General features: G+C 48.4%; 1 protein-coding gene across 1 annotated transcript in view; it reads left to right on the top strand.

Annotated features, from left to right (window-relative positions):
* STK10 (serine/threonine kinase 10) overlaps nt 1-18,928 on the top strand; it is a 132,487-nt gene that overhangs the window by 22,943 nt on the left and 90,616 nt on the right. The window contains exon 2 of the mRNA XM_007465538.1: nt 2,047-2,211. Within this exon, the coding sequence (XP_007465600.1) occupies nt 2,047-2,211 (165 nt within the window). The remainder of the gene's footprint in view (nt 1-2,046; nt 2,212-18,928) is intronic.

The raw sequence follows: 18,928 nt of genomic DNA, 5'->3' as shown, positions 1-18,928 counted from the left end.
TCCTGCTGGTAGCCAGCCCCTGGTAGCCTCTATTCTACTTTCTGTCTCTATGACTTTGACTACTCTAGGGACCTCATTTAAGTGGAATAGTGCAATATTTGTCCTTTTGTGACTGGCTTATTTCACTTAGCATAATGTCCTCCAGATTCATCCATGTTGTAGCTTGTGTCAGAATTTCCTTCCTTTTTAAGACTGAATAATATTCCATGGGATGTATATATAGTCCTCCCTCGGTATCCCACGAGGATTGATTCCAGGACCCCCCGCAGATACCAAAATTCATGGATACACAAGTCCCTTATATAAAATGGCATAGTATTTGCATATAAGCTATGCACATCCTCCTGTATACTTTTAGTCATCTGTAGATTACTTATGATACCTAAGTCTATGTCAGTGCTATATAAATAGTTGCCAGGTACGTGGCAAATTCAAGCTTTGCTTTTTGGAACTTTCGGATTTTTTTTTTTTCTGAATATTTTTGATCTGCAGTTGGTTGAATCTGAGGATGTGGAACCCAAGGATGCGGGAGGGCTGACTGTACCCCATTTTGTTTATTCATTCATCTGCTGATGGACACTTGGGTTGTTTCCACCTTTTGGCTCTTGTGAATAGCGCTGCTATGAACATTAGTGTACAGATACTGCTCAAATCCCTGCTTTCAGTTCTTTTGCAAATATACTTGAGTGGAACTGCTGGGCCATACGGTAGTTCTATGTTTAACCTTTTGTGAAACTGCCAAATTCTTTTCCACAGTGGCTGCACCATTTTACATGCCCACTAGCAATGCACAAAGGTACCAATTTTTCCACATCCTCACCAACACTTATTTTCCGTTTTTAAAAATTTATAGCTATCCTCATACGTGTGAAACTCTTTTTCATCAAATAAGAAACTGTTGTTACGACCAGGTGAAATGCATCTAGGAACTACTCCCACTGTAACTGGTGGGCACTAAAAACCCTTTTCATTTTACTTTATTTATTTATTTTTGGCTGCCTTGGGTCTTCGTTGCTGCAGCCACGAAGAGAAACTAGGCTTTCTCTAGTTGCGGCGAGCGGGGGGTTACTCTTCGTTGCAGAGCATGTGCTCTAGGTGTGCGGGCTTCAGTAGTTGTGGTGCTTGGACTTAGTTGCTCTGCGGCATGTGGGATCTTCCCTGGCCAGGGCTCAAACCCATCCCCCTACATTGGCCGGCAGATTCTTAACCGCTGCGTCACCAGGGAAGTCCCTCATTTTACTTTTAATGTATGTAAAATGATGCAAATAAATGCACAAAACATTCTATTAAAGTTTTAAAACAGTACAGAGAGGGGCTTCCCTGGTGTCGCTAGTGGTTGAGAGTCCGCCTGCCGATGCAGGGGACACGGGTTCGGGCCCCGGTCCGGGAAGATCCCACATGCTGCGGAGCGGCTGGGCCCGTGAGCCATGGCCGCTGAGCCCGCGTGTCCGGAGCCTGTGCTCCGCAACGGAAGAGGCCACAGCAGTGAGAGGCCCGCGTACAGCAAAAAAAAAAAAAAAAAACAGTACAGAGAGAGTGAAAGTGTCCTTTGAATCTGTCCCCATTTCAGGCTCCTCCCCAGCCTGCTGTCAGGCAGTATCTCTCCAGAGTTTTCCATGCATTTATGTTCATGTGTGAACATTTATAAGAGAGTAGTTTTCCATTTTTTATATAAAAAGCATCATACCACTTTTATTGTTCGGTGACTTGCATCTTTTACTGAACAATAAACAATCTTTCCATGTTGTTGTTTCTAGATCTATGCTGCTCTTATATTTTTATTTATCCTATAGTATGGGTGTACTGTACTTAAAATAATTTATTATTAACCACAGAACATTGTTTCTCACGCATGCCCTCCTGAGCTGACATAATGAGCGAGCACTGGCCATTGTTGAGAACAGCGTACCTCCTACTTCAGCCTCTTATCCGCATCTGGACATCTGGCCTCTGTTTCCCACTCACGTGGGCCTCTCTGAGCTGGCCTCCAGGGGTCAGCTTCCTGCCAACCGTGGCTGCTGACCTTCCGTGTCTTCAACTTTGCAGGCCAAGAACAAGGAGACAGGTGCCTTGGCTGCCGCCAAAGTAATTGAGACCAAGAGTGAGGAGGAGCTGGAGGACTACATCGTGGAGATTGAGATCCTCGCCACCTGTGACCACCCCTACATCGTGAAGCTCCTGGGAGCCTACTACTATGACTGGAAGCTGTGGGTAAGGTGCCACCGCCTGTTCCCCTTGGCTCCCATGGCCTGGTGCCACCAGACCCTGCTTGGTTCTAAGGGCCTCAACACTTTCTCAGCTTCTGCTTCAAGGGCAAGGGCTGGGGCGAGGACAAGGTGAAGTTGGGGGGCTCTGGGTCCCCTGCCCCCTCTTTCTGCAGAGCCTCCCCACTTTGGGGGCCAGGGGTAGTGGTTTGGAGCGGGAAGGAACTCTGAAACTCTGCTGCCTGGCCTCGAATCCCAGCTCTGCTTGGATAACCCTAGGCAAGTTCTTAACCTCTCCTTGCTTCAGTTTCCCCATCTGTAAAATGGGGATGATAACAGTACCTAGCTCATTGAGTTGTTCCTGGGATTAAATGAGTTAATTTATGATGGGTGCTTGGAAGAGTAGCTGGCACATGTCAGAGTTCGCTGAGTGTGAGCTGTTCTATTATTTGTTGTGGTGGCATCGTTATTACTACTGCTGCGGCTGCTCCAAGGGGATGCCTTTCAATGGCAGCACTAAAGGAAACCCTTTAACAGCCCCCACTCTCGGTCAGCAACCTCATATTTTGAGGTGCACAGTGCAGATACAGCTTCAATCCCCACCTTCCCAACTCAGCATCACCCTTGGAGGAATTCCAGGGTGCCCTGGTTTTCATAGAGCCTGCCCCGCAGAATGGCTGCCGCATTGATGTTCTCCTAGTATTAATGCCTCTCAGTTTATAAAACCCAAACTTCCTAGAAGGTACATGTTTCCAGACTTCCTTTTCAGCCAATGTTGAGCCCGTAAAACATCATATTTACATTCCTAAAACTCAGCATAACATTTGTAACGAAATGATGTGCAGGAAGTCTCGTGAATTCTAGATGTAATTGGAAGACTGTCTGACTCACATGTAGATGGTTTGCAAAGGGAGCGAGGGTCAGTGGGGGCTGGGCATCTCGGAATACGCCGGATCCGAGAGAGCGGCCCAGGCTCATGCTACCGCAGTTACTGGTTGTTAATAATGATTTGGTGGTCAGGAGGGGATTTTTTTTGGCGTGGAATGTAGGATCTTACTTCCCTGACCAGGGATCAAACCTGGGCCCATGGCAGTGAAAGTGCCCAGTCTTAACCACTGGACCACCAGGGGATTCCCAAGAAGGTATGTTTTAAGCATTGGACCTCCTATTACGGTAGTTTATCATGTACAGGGAGAGTGTTACTATGTGTTAGTTACATTTTAGGAAATTAATGGGGAGTCTTGAGTTGACACGTCATGCTTTATAATTTTTCCCATTTGAAATAATGCGAAATGGACTCTAAGTTGATTCTTTTTGCACAGAATGCCTGATTTTGAGGAACAGAGCTACTGGTGCTTAATGGAGAAATCTGTGTTTCATTTGAGAAAAGGATCCTGTTATTTAAGAAAACCAAAGGAGTGGTTTAGAAACCACTGTCAAAGTTCATCCCTCTCATTTCACAGAAGTGAAGGAAGCCAGTGTCTGAGGGGGGTGAGAAGTTGGCGCCCCAGCTCCGCCCAGAACTCTGTCCACTAAAACTGGTTGCCCCGCAATGGAGGCCAGCTTTCTTTTGCTTCTCTGAGCATCTCCTTGGGGAGTCTTCTAGATGTCACTGGGGGGAATAAAACCACCATCACCTGACTGTCAGCTGTGGATATCAAAGCCTTTCCTCATCCACTGTCTCTGGGCACCTTGGAAGGTGAGCCGGGCAGGGGACTGGTCACCCTTTTCCAAAGGGGAGGGGACAGACGCACAGAGAGGGCAGGCTCCTTGCTCATGGTCACGTAGCTGAGGCTCAGGAAGCTGAGCCTATGCATTTCTTCTGTCTTGATTCATGGAGCTGCCTTTTAAAAAATTTTTCTTCTTTTAAGAAATTAAACAAATTTTAAAATATATGGCTATCAGAGGAAAATGAGAGTATACAGAAAAGCAAAAACAAAAACGAAAAAGATTAATACCATCCAAATCTTTACACCAAAGATAACCACTGATAACATTTGGAATATATTTTTCTAGACTTTTTCTATATATACACACACTCATAGTTATTAAAAAAAGATGAACTTACACCAGACTAGTTACTTCACTTTTTACCCTTTATATTTAAGATATATTAAGAACAACTTTTCACGTCTTAGGGAAACAGCTGCATCTTCATTTTTTCTTTTTCTGTAGAATTCCATCTTCTGACTATTGAGCATTTAGGCCGTTGCTTTTTTAAAAAATTTTAATTGCTGTTGTAAGCAACTCCGTGATGGACACCTTTGAATTTTTGTGTTCTTGCCTGAGAATCTCTTTAGGAGAATTTTTAAGATTTTTAAGTGTCTATTGCCAAGCCGGTCTCACAGAGCCACTTTTTTTTTTTTTTTTTAATTAATTAATTTTTGGCTGCATTGGGTCTTCGTTGCTGCATGCGGGCTTTCTCTAGTTGCGGTGAGGGTGGCTACTACTCTTCATGGTGCGCGGGCTTCTCACTGCGGTGGCTTCTCTTGTTGTGGAGCACGGGCTTCAGTAGTTGTGGCATGTGGGCTCAGTAGTTGTGGCTCCTGGGCTCTAGAGCGCACGTTGAGTTGTTGTGGCACAGGGGCTTAGTTGCTCCGTGGTATGTGGGATCTTCCCGGACCAGGGCTCCAACCCGTGTCCTTTGCATTGGCAAGGAGATTCTTTTTTTTTTTTTTTTTTGCCGCGTGCTTGATCACCAAAGAGACCAAGAAAGAATAACCTATCATCACTCTTCACGTTAGCCCGTGTCACTGCTGACAGCAGTTGCTACCTATGTTATGGGAGTGATTGAAAAGATAGATTTGGTAACAACATTTTTTCCCCATGTTTGGACATGGAAAAATGGCCTTTGATTTGTGGCTATAGACCTGATTTGATGGACCTTGTATTGTTTTCAGTGAAAAAGGAGGAGTAGTTAGTGATAATCAATGTGATTTTAATCCCCAGTGTTTTTATTTATCCCAGAGATCAATATCTCTATAGGAGCACTCCCTTCAATCAAAAGCACTATGGAGAAAGTCTGTTCATCATCTTAACCACATCCATTCCTCAGCCCCAATGATTAAATAACTTCAGCATGTATGAATTTGTTTCAGGTGTCCTTAAAGTAGGCTAATTCTGTTCCATTTGAATGTCCTTGGTTATATGGTATTCAGACAGAAGGAGATTACAAAACACTAGAAACTATTCAAATGTCTTTGTGTTAATTGAATTGCCAGAAATTTTATCATGAGGCTGTAATGATTCCAAGGCCCTGGCAGGACGTAGCTGCTTTAAAAGGAGCAACACGCTAGAAAGGCAGCTTCCCTTCTCTGACTTAGCAGGGCTGCAATCAGCTTGCCTAGAGCCCCCTGGGAACCGGGCAAGGCAGCCCTTTGGTACTAAGTGGATGTATGAAGGTTCTGCAAGGAGATTTTTTTTTTTTTTTTTTTTAAATTTATTTATTTATTTATTTATTTTTGGCTGCATTGAGTCTTCATTGTTTGGTCTTAGTTGCTGCACGCGGGCTTTCTCTAGTTGCGGCAAGAGGGGGCTACTCTTCGTTGCGGCGCACAGGCTTCTCATTGCTGTGGCTTCTCTTGTTGCAGGGCTTGGGCTCTAGGTGTGTGGGCTTCAGGAGCTGTGGCACGCAGGCTCCGTAGTTGTGGCTCATGGGCTCTAGAGCGCAGGCTCCAATAGTTGTGGCGCACGGGCTTAGTTGCTCCACGGCATGTGGGATATTCCCGGACCAGAGATCGAACCCATGTCCCGTGCATTGGCAGGCGGATTCTCAACCTCTGGGCCACCAGGGAAGTCCTGGCAGGCGGATTCTTAACCCCTACGCCACCAGGGAAGTCCCCAGAGCCACTTTTGATATTATACAAATGAGTTTTTCCATCAAACCACCTACCTACAACACATACGCACACCCACCCACCCATCCATCAATCCGTCTATCCTGCTATCCATCAACACAATCTTCATTGAATTGCTGATTATGTACCCATTAAGAAAAACATGTTTTATGTGTCTGTTCCCATTATTGTTTGTGACTGGATACCAAGTTCATTATGTTCCCAAGTCCAAAGATAATACCAACAACAGCTAACATTTATTGAAGGCTTACTGTGTGCTGGGCCTTTTGCTGTGCATTTTACTTGCATTATGTCATTTAATCTTCATTCTTTGAGGTTGTTGCTTTATCCTCATCTTATAGATGAAAGTGAGAAACAAAGATACTAAGTAAGTTTCCCCCCTGCCAGGCCACACAGCTAGAAAGTGACAGAGCTGGAAAACCCGATGGAGAAAAAGGCCAATTTGTAACTATACAGTGACTGTGATGAGGTTGTTTAAACAGATACACCAGAATTTTCTGTCCCAAAGTTGTCACTTTAGGCTGGTACTTTCTTATCCAGGGCTGCTGCTTTGGCCAAAATCATTTCTCACCCTCCTCTTCTGTACTTGCCCCTATAGCCTGTATTTGTTACTTTGTAGACCCTTAAAGGTGCCATCTCCTGATTTTTGAAGATTTGGGTTTTAGACATTGTGAAATCAAGGACGGTGGTGGCCCTGGAACTGGGTGGATCAAGACAGACAGAGTGTTTCAATCAGGAGAATCAGCATGGGCAGTGGTGTGCAGCCGGAAAAGGTGTGGCATGTTGGGATCACGGGTGGACGAGGTTTGGGGCAGCACATGGTGAAAGATGAGGGCAGTCATAGGAGGCGATGTTGTGGAGAGCCTTGAATGCCCAGGTGAAGAGTTTGCACTTGATCTTTTAACAGATCAGTGGTTCTCAAAGTACAGCCTCTCAGACCAGTAGTATCAGCAGTAGCACTTGGGACCTTGTTTGAAATGCAAAATATTAGGTCCCAGCCCAGACCTGCTGAATCAAAATCTCTAGACTAGGGCCCAGCCATCTGTGTTTTTCTGTTGTTGTTGTTTTGTTCTTTTTAAAGTTTTACTGGAGTATAGTTGATTTACAGTGTTGTGTAGCCATCTGTTTTAAGGAGCCTTCTAGGTGACTCTGATGCTCGTTGAAGTTTGAGAATTATTGCTTTAGGTAATAGGGACCCAGTGGCAGTCTCACAGGGAGAGACACAAATTTTGTGTTTTAGGAAGAAATCAGGCTTGAGGGGGCGAGAGTGAAAGCACTGAGACTGACCAGGAAGTGGTAAGGATAGACTAGGCCAGAAGTGCAAGGATGTGAGATGGGAACATCATTTGGTCAGGAAAGTGTTCAGAGAAAGGAACATTGGAACGGGATCTCGAAGGATGCACAGTTCTCCAAGGGATGAGAGAAGGAGAGGCAGTCTGAGGGACGGCCTGTACAGAAGTGTGGAAGGAGGAGTCTCATTCTGCGATATAAGGTTGAAGGTGCGCCAACTTTTTGGTTCTTTCCTTCTGTGTGATGGTTCTTGGTCCCATCTTGTGGCCAGGCCAGGCCTTCTGTGCGGCTCCAGGAGCCAGTTTTTCTGCGTGGGTGTCTTTGACAAAATCAGCCCTGGCCTGGGGTCCACTCTCAGGGGCTGGGCTTTGGGATGAGAAATTAACTGTTGCCCAAGTGTCCTGGGCCTCTTCCCCAGCCGTGGCAGCCAGGGATGGACTTTCCCCAGCTGGGGTGGAGGTCACTCACTAAACCACCCTACCTGCAATCTGACAAGATTAGCTCATTTTCTTCTAGAATTGGTAATCTTCGCAAAATCCTTCTAGTGGTTTCTTATGACCGCTTCTGCTTTTGAATATCAAGTGGTGCAAGTGGGGGAAAAAACAACCCCAAATGTTCTAAACCAGCACCATCCAATAGAAATATAATGAGAGCCATATATGTAATTTAAAAAAGAATTTTTTTTTTTTTTTTTTTGGCCACACTGCTCGGCTTGCGGAATCTTAGTTCCCCGACCAGGGATTGAACCCAGGCCCTTGGCAGTGAAAATGTGGAGTCCTAACCACCACTGGACCGCCAGGGAGTTCCCTAAAAATTTTCTAATTGCCACATTAAAGCAAAAAGAAACTGATGAAATTAATTTAAATAATATAATTTATGTAACCTAGTATATAAAACATATTATCATTCTGACATGTCATCAATGTAAAAATTATTAATAAGATATTTTACCTTTTTTTCCTTCTAAGCCTTCAAATCCACTATGTGTTGCACACTTATAGCACATCTCAATTCAGGAGCTAAATTTTCGTTAGAAATGCTTGATCTGTATTTAGATGTCATAAAATTTACAGGTGAAAAAGTAGATTCACATCCCTAGGTTGTTCCAGCGTTCCTAAATGCATCCCAATAATAGAATCGAGTACCAGTTTTTAAACTTAAATTAATTAAAAGTGAATAAAATGATACCTGTTGTTCTACAGTAGCCACATTTCAAGGGCTCAATAGCCACATGTGTTCAGTGGCTCCTGCATTAGACTGTGTAGACAATGCAGCTCTGGATGTACACCAGGCCCCCCAGGTAAGTGAATGTGGGAAACCCTGGGCTGAACTCATGAACTTCCTTTGGTTTATAACTGCCCCTCCCCCTAACAATCCCATCCCCCCACCCCCACCCCTAGCCCTGAGCCAGATTTTGGCCTCCGAGAAAGTCTTTCAAGGGTTAGGTCTCTTTTCCTACACGTCTTATGGGAGTGAGACAGAGACAGAGTAACATGATGGTAAATGTTTAACAATAAACTCTCTGGGAACAACAGCCCTGGTTTATGGCATCTGCCAGTTTCTGTGGTGTATTCCCACCATGGTCAATTTCAAGCTAAAACAAAATGTCACTAACACAGAGTTGGGAAGAGATGCAGTAGCACTCCACGATGAAGTTATTCCTGCCATACAGGTACGATAGATGTAGATAACTTTAAGAGTAGAGATAACACTTAGAATGTGCTAAAATATTTAGGGAAGCGATGAGTTTTGAGTGTTTATCCTCTTTGTTGTTTTTAATTCAATTTTTAAAATAATAAGGTTCATAACAATTTTAAACAATGGTTATGTTACCAGCTTACAAAAATTCCTGAAAATTTAACAATCAGTCCTTATAAGCCAGTGAAAGCTGGCTCTGGCACACCTCTGGAGCCACACCAGAGGAGTGTTGACTAAACCGCAGAATGCTACAGCTGGATGTCATGCAGCCAACATCTCATTTGAAAGATGAGACAACTGCAGACCAGAGAGGGTCTGGAATTTACCCAAAGTCACACAGTGAATTAGTCACAAGCCCAGACGTACAGATGTCAGAAACTGTGGATGGGAGGCCCTACTCATGTCACACTGCCCTATGAAAAGCCCTTCCACAGCTCTCCAGAATACATTCCAAACCCGTTACCTGGTACACAGGCTAATTATAGTCCATCTGTCAGTATCTTCCCAGGCCTCTCTTCTCCAGCTGTTCTAAGCTACTTGCGGGTGGTACCTCCAGGCCTTTGTTCATCTAGTGCCTTCTTGCAGGCAGGCCCTCCGCATTGTCATCCGCAGAGTCAGCAGGAGCATCCCTTCTTCCGTGAGACCTTTTAAATTCTTCCCTGTACCTCTAGGTGGAACTTACCTCCTCTTCCTCTTCTCTCTGTTCCTTAGTTTTCTCTTCTCCTACCAGTCACATTTTAGTGCCTCTGCGTCTTGGTGTCTCCCTCCTCCGGTAGACAGGACCCTGACTTTGCTCCCCCAGGGCTGGTCCAGAGCAGGGTAAGGAGGGAGGTTCAGGCACACCCCCTCCCCTTTTTTTTTTTTTTTTTTTTTTTTTGCGGTACGCGGGCCTCTCACTGTTGTGGCCTCTCCCGTTGCGCGGAGCACAGGCTCCGGACGCGCAGGCTCAGCGGCCATGGCTCACGGGCCCAGCCGCTCCGCGGCATGTGGGATCTTCCCGGACCGGGGCCCAAACCCGCGTCCCCTGCATCGGCAGGCGGACTCTCAACCACTGCGCCACCAGGGAAACCCCCCACTCCCCTTTTGAGGCCAGCCCTGCCCTGGGGAGACTGAAGGCAGTGGGGCACCTGCAGCCCACAGGCTGACGTTGCCCTTGCTTTTTTTTTTTTTTTTTAAAAAAAACATTTTTATTGGACTATCAATTGCTTTACAGTGTTGTGTTGGTTTCTGCTGTATAAGAAAGTGAATCAGCTATATGTATACGTATATCCCCATATCCCCTCCCTCTTGCGCCTCTCTCCCACCCTCCCTATCCCACCCCTCTAGGTGGTCACAAAGCACAAAGCTGACCTCCCTGTGCTATGCAGCTAAAACATAGGCAGAACACTCTATGACATAGATCACAGCAAGATCCTTTTTGACCCACCTCCTAGAGAAATGGAAATCAAAACAAAAATAAACAGATGGGACCTAATGAAACGTAAAACCTTTTGCACAGCAAAGGAAACCATAAACAAGACAAAAAGACAACCCTCAGAATGGGAGAAAATATTTGCAAATGAAGCAACTGACAAAGGATTAATCTCCAGAATATACAAGCAGCTCAATATCAAAAAAACAAACAACCCAATCCAAAAATGGGTGGAAGACCTAAATAGACATTTCTCCAAAGAAGACATACAGATGGCCAACAGACACATGAAAGGATGCGCTTGCTCTTGACCGAAGCAATTCTCCAGCTATTGGTAGCTTGCAGGGAGGAGAGGAGGAGCCTTCCTGCCTCTGAAGCTCTTCCTTTCTGCTGAATCTGGCCGAGAAGTGAAGGTGGCTGTAGAGTCCTGCTTTGAAGGCTGTGAGGGTTTTGAAAGCTCCTTCTGATTGGTTCCTGACCCCTCGTTGCCCTCAGCCTTTTTGACAGGACAGCAAACCCTATGTTTTGATCTGTTACCTATTCACCCCGGGACTCTGGCTCCTATCTCTAGAAGCTTGGGTCATCGTGGGGGAATTAAGCCTGCAGCCCTGTCAGACCACAGGGTTCTCCATTTATTCATGTAAACAAGTGTCTGTTGAATTCCTTCTTTGTGTCCAGCCCAGTTCCAGCCCTGAGGATACAGATCGGCCAGGTCCCTGGCCTCACTGGGCTCAGAGTCTTGTGAGCCATATGGAAGCAAATGAAGAAGTAAATGAGAGGACTTCAGCAAGTGATAAGTGTGTGAAAGAAAAGGAAACTGGGAAATGGGATAGAGGTTCCCAGGGGAGGGTCAGGAACAGGTGCTTTAAATAGGATGGATAGGGAAGGCCTTTCTCGTGAGGTGACCTTTTAGCTGAGGCCCCAAAGGAAGGATGCCGGGCAGACCTGCAGAAAATTCAGAGGTGGAAAGTTCTAGGTAAAGGGAATAGGACGTGCAAAGGCCCTGAGGCAGGAGCCAGTGACGCCTCTAAAGGACCAGACAAAAGTTGTGGCTGGAGGATGGCAAAGGAAGAGAGGCAGAGAACCATCTGAAAGGAGACCAGATTGCCATGGCCTGCTGTGTGCTAGGCCCTGTTCTAGGGACTGGGGATTCAGTAGTGAGCAAGAGTTACAGTCCTCGTGCTCATGGAGCTTACAGTCTGGTGGGGAAGGTGGCCAATAAGCACAGAAACACATAATTCAGGTAACGATAAGGACCATGATGGATATGAAATCAGAGGTGTGGCTAGGGACAGGGCAAGCCACCTTCTGTGCATGGTCAGCAGGAGGCCTCTCTGAGGAGGTGACGTTTGAGAAGGACCCAGTCAAGGGAGGATCAAGGGGACAGCAAGTGCAAGGGCCCTGAGGTGAGAGCATGCTTACTGCATTCAAAGGCAGTGAGTGAGGGGCCGGTGTGCCTGGGATGGGGTGGGGGTGGTAGGAGATGGGGTCAGGGAGGTAGGGGTTGTGGTCTTATTGTAGGTGTTGGGAAACCTCAAGGAGGTTTCAAGCAGTCCAGCATCTGCCCTCTTCCTCGGCCATTAATCTGATTAATTTCTGAGTCCTTTTGATTCTTCTCCATGTCTGTCTCATGCATTGTCCTCCCTACCCTGCAGTGGAGGAACTGGGACAAGTCCTGGCTCGTAGCACCAGTTGAGATCTTAGCTAACCTCTGAGCCTCTAGCTCTTTATCCCTAAAATGGGGATGATGGTAGCAAAACCTATCCCACTGTAAGGATTAAGTGAGGTCGGGCATGGGCAGCAGTGTCTGGCACAAAGTGGGTGCTTAGTTAATGCCATTGCTTCTCTCTCCCCTCCTCTCACAGTCCTTTCATTCCATTCCCACTACACCCTCACCCCCTGGTTTGTGGCAGCCTCTTCTCTTCTGGCTTTTCTGCCTTTCACCTGATAAACCTACCCGAGGTTTCGCTGTGCTCCGTGTCACCCCCAGACAGTAAGAAAGGTGATGTCAGGGTGGATGAAGGAATCAGCACAGGGTGAGGAAAGCCCTTTCACGTGCACACAGCCAGGCGTGGCCACCACCCCTGGAGCCCTGGCACAGGAAAAGTTCAGAAGTCCCTCTGGCCACAAGTTTTGTCTGGGCAGAAAGTTTTGCACAAGTTTATTTGCCCAGGAATCTCCTTGCTGACTACCAAACAAAGCATTGACTCCTTTGCTTGCATGGAAGGCCTCCACAGTTGGAGAGCCTCCCTGGATTTCCCCCCCAGGTATGAACTTGTCATTCTCGAAGCTAAAGAGCTGTAATATTTACGTAACACTCTCCATAGGGCTGCCTCTCCCAAACCTCATTCATTCTCCTACCTGTGGAATAGTTAATATTTTTTTAAGGTGACTCACTTTTTAGAAATTAACTACATTAACTGAAAAAGAAACTTCCGTCTCATTACCAGAAATGGAAAATTAGGACCCACTTGCCATAAATAGAAATAAAAGAAAATAAACCACTTCTGTTCCATTCTGGCCCAATCCCTTTGCCTGCCAAAGCCTTCAGCCCAGGCCCTGTGCTCCCTGTTAGGAGGAAGCTTGTCGCCGTGGGTCTCTTTAGCGCTCGGCAGTGACGGGGCTTGGCCGGAAGGACAAGCACGGTGGAGGAACTCCTTTCCCCCAGTGCCGTGCAGTGCCCCAATCTCAGGACCTCCGCCTAGGGATGCGCCCAGGCCAGGGGTGTTTGGGTCTGGCCAAGCCTGGAAGGCCAGAGGTTGGGGACGGTCCTCTTAGGATTGAGGCGGGCAGGCTCAGCAGCTTGTCCAGGGACACTCAGGGGCCAGAGGCTGGGTTTGGACCCACCTCTCCTGACCCGAAGGCCAGTTGCCTTGCTCCCCCAGCTCACGTCTCAACTCTCATTGTCTACACCTGGGCTTTCCCAGCATTCTTACCTGTGGATTCCTCCTCTGTTGAAATCTTCACGGAAGTCCTGTGGCCACAGAGAAAATAGCAGCTGCCCTAAGCTGGGCGGGCCTCCTGTCACCCTCAGCCCCCGACTCCCATGGTGGTCCCCAGAGTAGCTTCCAAGCCTTTTGGACTCTGTTTGGTCTGCATCAGGGTTTGGATCATTTTCTATGTGGTGGAGAGCTGTCCTGTACGTTGTAGGATGTTTTGCAATGTCCCTGCCTCTACCCACTAGATGCCAGCAGAACCCCCATCTCCCCACTCAGTGTGACAACCATAAACGTCTCCAGATATTGCCAGTTGTCCCCTGGGGGACAAAACTGCCCTCGGTTGAGAACTACGTGTCTCTGCTACTCACGGCCTCTTGTTGTTGGGAGGAGGAGGGTGTCTGCTAGAACGGGCCTACAGACACATTTTGTTTGGCACGCGAGATGGTTTTAGATGGTTTTAGCATTTTGTCAGAAGATGGCACATAAAGTTCTGGCCTTTGGACTTTTCTTGAACAACCTGGAGATGTGGCAGCAGTTGCCTGGGGCTGAGCAGCAACAGCCCCTTAGGTGGAGATTTGCTCTCTAATTAGCCTCAGACCTCACTACTCCCTACTGTCCCCAATACTCAGCCTAAGGGCTGTATGTCATTGGTGTGTGCCACTGGTTTTCATTCTTTTAAAAAAATTTTTTTTGAAGTATAGTTGATTTACAGTGTTGTGTTAATTTCTGCTCTACAGCAAAGTGATTTACATTCTTTTCCATATTCTTTTCCGTTCTGGTTTATCACAGGATATTGAATATAGCTCCCTGTGCTGTACAGTAGGACCTTGTTGTTTATCCATTCTATACACACTAGTTTGCATCTGCTAATCCCAATCTTCCAATTCTTCCTTTCCCCTTGGCAGCCACAAGTCTGTTCTCTATATCTGCCACTGTTTTTCTTAAAGTAGAATTGAGAGGATATATTTCTCATTACCATGTCTCTATCGAAACTGAGGAAAGTGCAGATAACCAAGAGGACTGTGTTCTTAGAAAAGTGTGCAAGATGACATTTTTTCATACAGGCAGAGCTGCTTTGCCCCAAATATTAGCTCCTCAGACCTGGTGGCATTTAAGCCAGGACTCCTGGCCTAGGGAATGCAAAAATAGGTTTGTAAGGCGGCTGTGAATTTCCGGTACGTATATACCAAGTTTGTTTGTTTGTGTGTGTGTGAGAGAGAGAGAGAGAGAGAGAGAGAGAGAGAGGAACTGAAGGAGTGACTGTAGGCTTTTCAGAGTGTGACTTCTTGTCAGAAAGTGAGCATTCTACAAAGAGGAAGTGCAGGGCCCAGGGTCACAGAGCAGGGCGTGGGTGGGAGGGGCCCGCTGTCCACACGTGTTCATATGACTACATGTCACCGGTCAGGGTTTCTGTGGCTTGTCGCCTTGGGCTCAGAGGCTAGCTGTTGGTCACTGACAGAGATTGCATATCTGGCCTTAAAAAATACCAGAACTGTAAAGAGAACGTGACATTAGAGAGTCACTAACCGCGCTGTGTGCATTTAGAAAGTCACTCAGCGCGGCAGAAGGACCGCTGGGCTGGTTGGAGTCGGGGGACCTGAGATCTTCCTAGATGTGGGACCAACGCTCTGTGACCCTAGGAAGCACTGTCCCTTCCCTGCATCTCTGCTTCCTGGCTCGTAATGCCAGGGCCTTGGAAGGGATGATCTCAAGGAGGCCTTTTGGCCCGAGTCGGCTCAGTTTGTCCTAGCCCAGGTATCTCTGAAATCCTGAACTCCGGGTTCGTGGTCAGCTGTGTGGCCTGTGGTGGCCCTTCTCCTCAGTATTGTGGGCCAGGACCTCTTCCCATGGGCTCTGGGGTCCTGGTGCCCCTGGGCTTCCCTGGCATTCACTGACTCCTGCTGTCCTTCTGGATTAGGCCTGTAGGGGCATCCACCCTGGGGACACACACGCACATCCATAATAGCACTTTGTGAAGCCCTTGAAATTCTGTGCAGCCCTCTCAGTCCTCTGGGGTAAGTGTATTGTTACTTCTTACCACTTCTGTTGTACAGATAGAGTGCCTTGAGGCTCAGGGAGGGGAAGCAGGCACAGAAGCTTGTGACTTCTTGGCCCAGAGGGTAAATCAGGAGGCAGGGGGTGAAGGTGAGAGAGGGAAGAGTCAGCAAAAGAACACAAATGGCTGGCCCTTGCTGGGAACTTTCTCTGTGCTGGGCCCTTTCGTGATTATCTTGCCGAATCCTCACAATTCTATGGGATTGAGATGTTGTCACCCCCGTTTTATGGATGTGAAGACTGAGGGTCAGAGACAGAGAGTGACTGTCTCGGGGCTCAAATCCACGTTCCAACTCAGATCAGCCTGGCTCCCATCTCTGCAGTGCACCCCGCGCCCGCCAGGTGCCAGCCCACACAGTCTGTGCCCCCCTCCTCCACTTGAGGAGCCCGTTGTCCTGCAGACCGTTTTTTGGCAGCATCTGGTGGAGAGGGGCCTGTGGCTCGAGGATCCATCCAGCTTCTACCTTGGGTGCGATGGACTGTCAGCTACTAGCAGGTAGAATGGCAACAGAATGGTGTAGCTGTGGATGGACAGGCCGGGGTAATGTGGGGTTTTGCCTGGAATCCTGCTGTTGGAATGGCCGGGCCGGGGTCTCTGTGTCACATTCACAGGAGCGAGGGTGACTCTGTGGTCCGGGGATTTGCCTGCCCTGTTCCCAGGCATTTAGTTCACCACCTGACCCCATCAGCCAGCTGTCATCCCCTCTGTGGCAATCCTGTGTGCTCCTTCCGTCCCCACTCACCGCCCCCCACCCCCTGCCCCAGCTTCACTCACACCCTCGTTCTTTCGGTCCATCAAGCAGTGGCTTTGGAGTCAGCTAGACCTGGGTTGGAATCTTGCTGCCTCTGTGCTGCTGTGTGACCCCAGACACATCTCTGAGCCTCAGTTTCCCCATCTGGACATGAAGGGTGATGACACTGATCTCGCAGCTGTTGGCCCAGGATTAGAAACCCAGCTCGTCCCAGCTGGCAAGACAGTAGGAGCCCCGTGCCAGGCACCCAGCTGACAAGGTCATGTGTGTTGTTCAAAGTCTAGATTGGCAGATAAACGTGTAAACCCGGTCCACAGACTGTACCTAAGGCAGACTTTTTCTAGTGTTTTGCAATAGTGTGACCCTTTGTAAGTTGGTGTTTTTCACGTAGGAATCCAAGTGTTTGGCTTGGCCTGAAGCAGCTCTCGCCACAGGGGCCCATGTTCCCTTGCGGCATCTATGAGCGGGGCTGAGGGCTGCTACCCCATAGACGGCCACCTGCTCTCCCATCTGCCCTCACCCCCACCCTGGCCGCTTCCCTGCATTTATACCCTGTCTGGCCCTGATGGGAACAGATAATCCCAGTCCTGGGCGGGGGAAGTGGGGAAACAGAGGGATAAGCCGGGGGCTGAGGGACTGTCTTCTGTCTTCCTTGGAGAGTGAGGACCCTTCTTCAGTCCTGGCTGTGTCCCTAGCGGTCTCTGTCTCAGGAGCCCTCGGACCTGTGTCATCACTGATGGAACCTTCAGTACTTGCCACTGTGGCAGTCTCTGCATCCCCATCGTGATCACGCCTCCCCTGTGTCTGGTGTTCCACATCCGCGATCTCATGTGACTGGACCCCCCCCCCTCCCCGGAGCACGTGGGGCAGCCATCATTCATTCATTCATGCGTTCACTCACTCACTCACGCATTCATTCGTTCACCAACAAATGTTTCCAGAGCACCAACTGTGTGCCAGGCACTGTTTTAGTTGCTGGGGGCACAGACACAAAGCCCTGCCCTCTGGGAATTTACATTCTGTGGGGCAGCGGGGGTGGGGAGGCAGAGGATGGACATAATAAGACTGTAGGATGTATGGGCAAACAGATGCTTAGACTTGCCCGAGGTGCCCCGTGTTTTCGCCCTGCTCTCTGCTGCTCTCAGATTGTTCCTTCAACCTTTCATGGGCAGCCACTGGCACTGGGGGCTCGTCTCTGAGTGTGGGCTGGTCATTTCCGTTTCCCACGTGGATACAGCCTCTGGTGTTACTGACGGTTGGAGCGCACTTGCCGAATGCCGGGTTCTGAGCCTTGGGCTTTCTCCAAGTCATCCCATTGCTCACTACCCAGGTGGCAGATCCTATAGATCCCCACACCTTACACACGAGCAAACCGAGGCTCACATCTCTGCGCTTGTTCCGAGGTCTTCCCTTGTCCAAGGTTAGTCAGTGTCAGGGCTGGAATTGGAACCCAGGTGTATCTGACTCCAGAGTCAAAACCCGGGGCTCACCTTATTTACTCAGGTGTTTTGGTTCCTTGGAGACTGAGTCTCTTGGGTAATAAGTCAAGGAAGACTGGGGGTTGCCCTTGGGGGATGTAATAGGACACTGACACCCACCCTGCACCATCTTCCCTGCTCTGTGAGCAGCTCAGCGCTGGCTCTGCCTGCCATGCCCACCTCTCCACATCGCCACCCCTCTCCCCTTGGTTTCAAATCCTACTTGTCCCTTGAGGACCATCTCACATGCCACAAACCTTTAACAATTTTAGTTGAAAATGCTGTTTCCTACCAGTCAGGCAGGCCTTCCAGCTGTGTGTCTGTATTTCCTGTGACCCTGATCACTCCTAGTCTTGTGGATTTGCGAGTCCATCTAATGAGGGGCATGGCCCTGGACCATTCCTCTCTATGGCAGCACGATCCCTGCCACCCCTGGCTTTAGGTAATGGTGGCCAGACAGACAGATGGTCAAATAGATGAAAAATGTCTGTGCAGACAGAGAACTGCTTGTGTCTCCCCTAGGGGCTGAAAATCCAGTTTGCATCTGCCTGGAGTCTGGTTCCAGCCCTGATTTCCTGGTGTGATGAGGAGAGTGGCGATGGTGATAATCATCATAGTGATGACAGTGACTGTCGTCTGTCACCCTCTGGCGAGGTGCCAGGCACTGTGCTTGTTGTTTTCACATATGCTATCTCATTTACTCCCCTCAGGACCCCATCATGGTTGGAATGTGTTGTCCCCATTTTACAGATGAGCAAATAGAGGCTCAGAGAGGTGAGGCATGTTGCCTAAAGACACACAGTGGCAGCATTTGGACTCAGGCTCAGAGGACTTTGACCCTGAAGCCAGTGCTCCTGATCTCTGGGCCAGACAGTATCAGAAGGGCTTAGGCACCCCGAATTGCAGTCACCTCAGTTCCATCCCAGAGATGCCTGGGACTTGGGCCTGCACACTTGGACGTGGAGCCATCTCGGTCTCCTCATCTAGTAATCCTCCCCGCAGGGGTTGTGGCAGAGGTGCCACAGAATGTGCCAGACAGGCTTAGAGGCTCCCTGTTGCCTTGGCAGGACCCCCTCCCCTCCCCTTAGGAACCCCAAGGTTATCCCTTGTGCCCTTCCTTCCTGCCAGGGGGCACTCGGTTCCCACAGTCTCAAGGGGAGCCCAGATTCCTTCCTCAGACTCTCTGTGACGTGGTGGGTGGAGCTGGAGGCGGAGGAGAAGGCCCGGCGTTCCTGGGAGGCCTT

The sequence above is a fragment of the Lipotes vexillifer genome, unplaced genomic scaffold, assembly GCF_000442215.2.
Source record: "Lipotes vexillifer unplaced genomic scaffold, Lipotes_vexillifer_v1.1 scaffold621, whole genome shotgun sequence".
Taxonomy (NCBI): Eukaryota; Metazoa; Chordata; class Mammalia; order Artiodactyla; family Lipotidae; genus Lipotes; species Lipotes vexillifer.
This window is presented reverse-complemented; position numbering and strand designations above follow the sequence as displayed.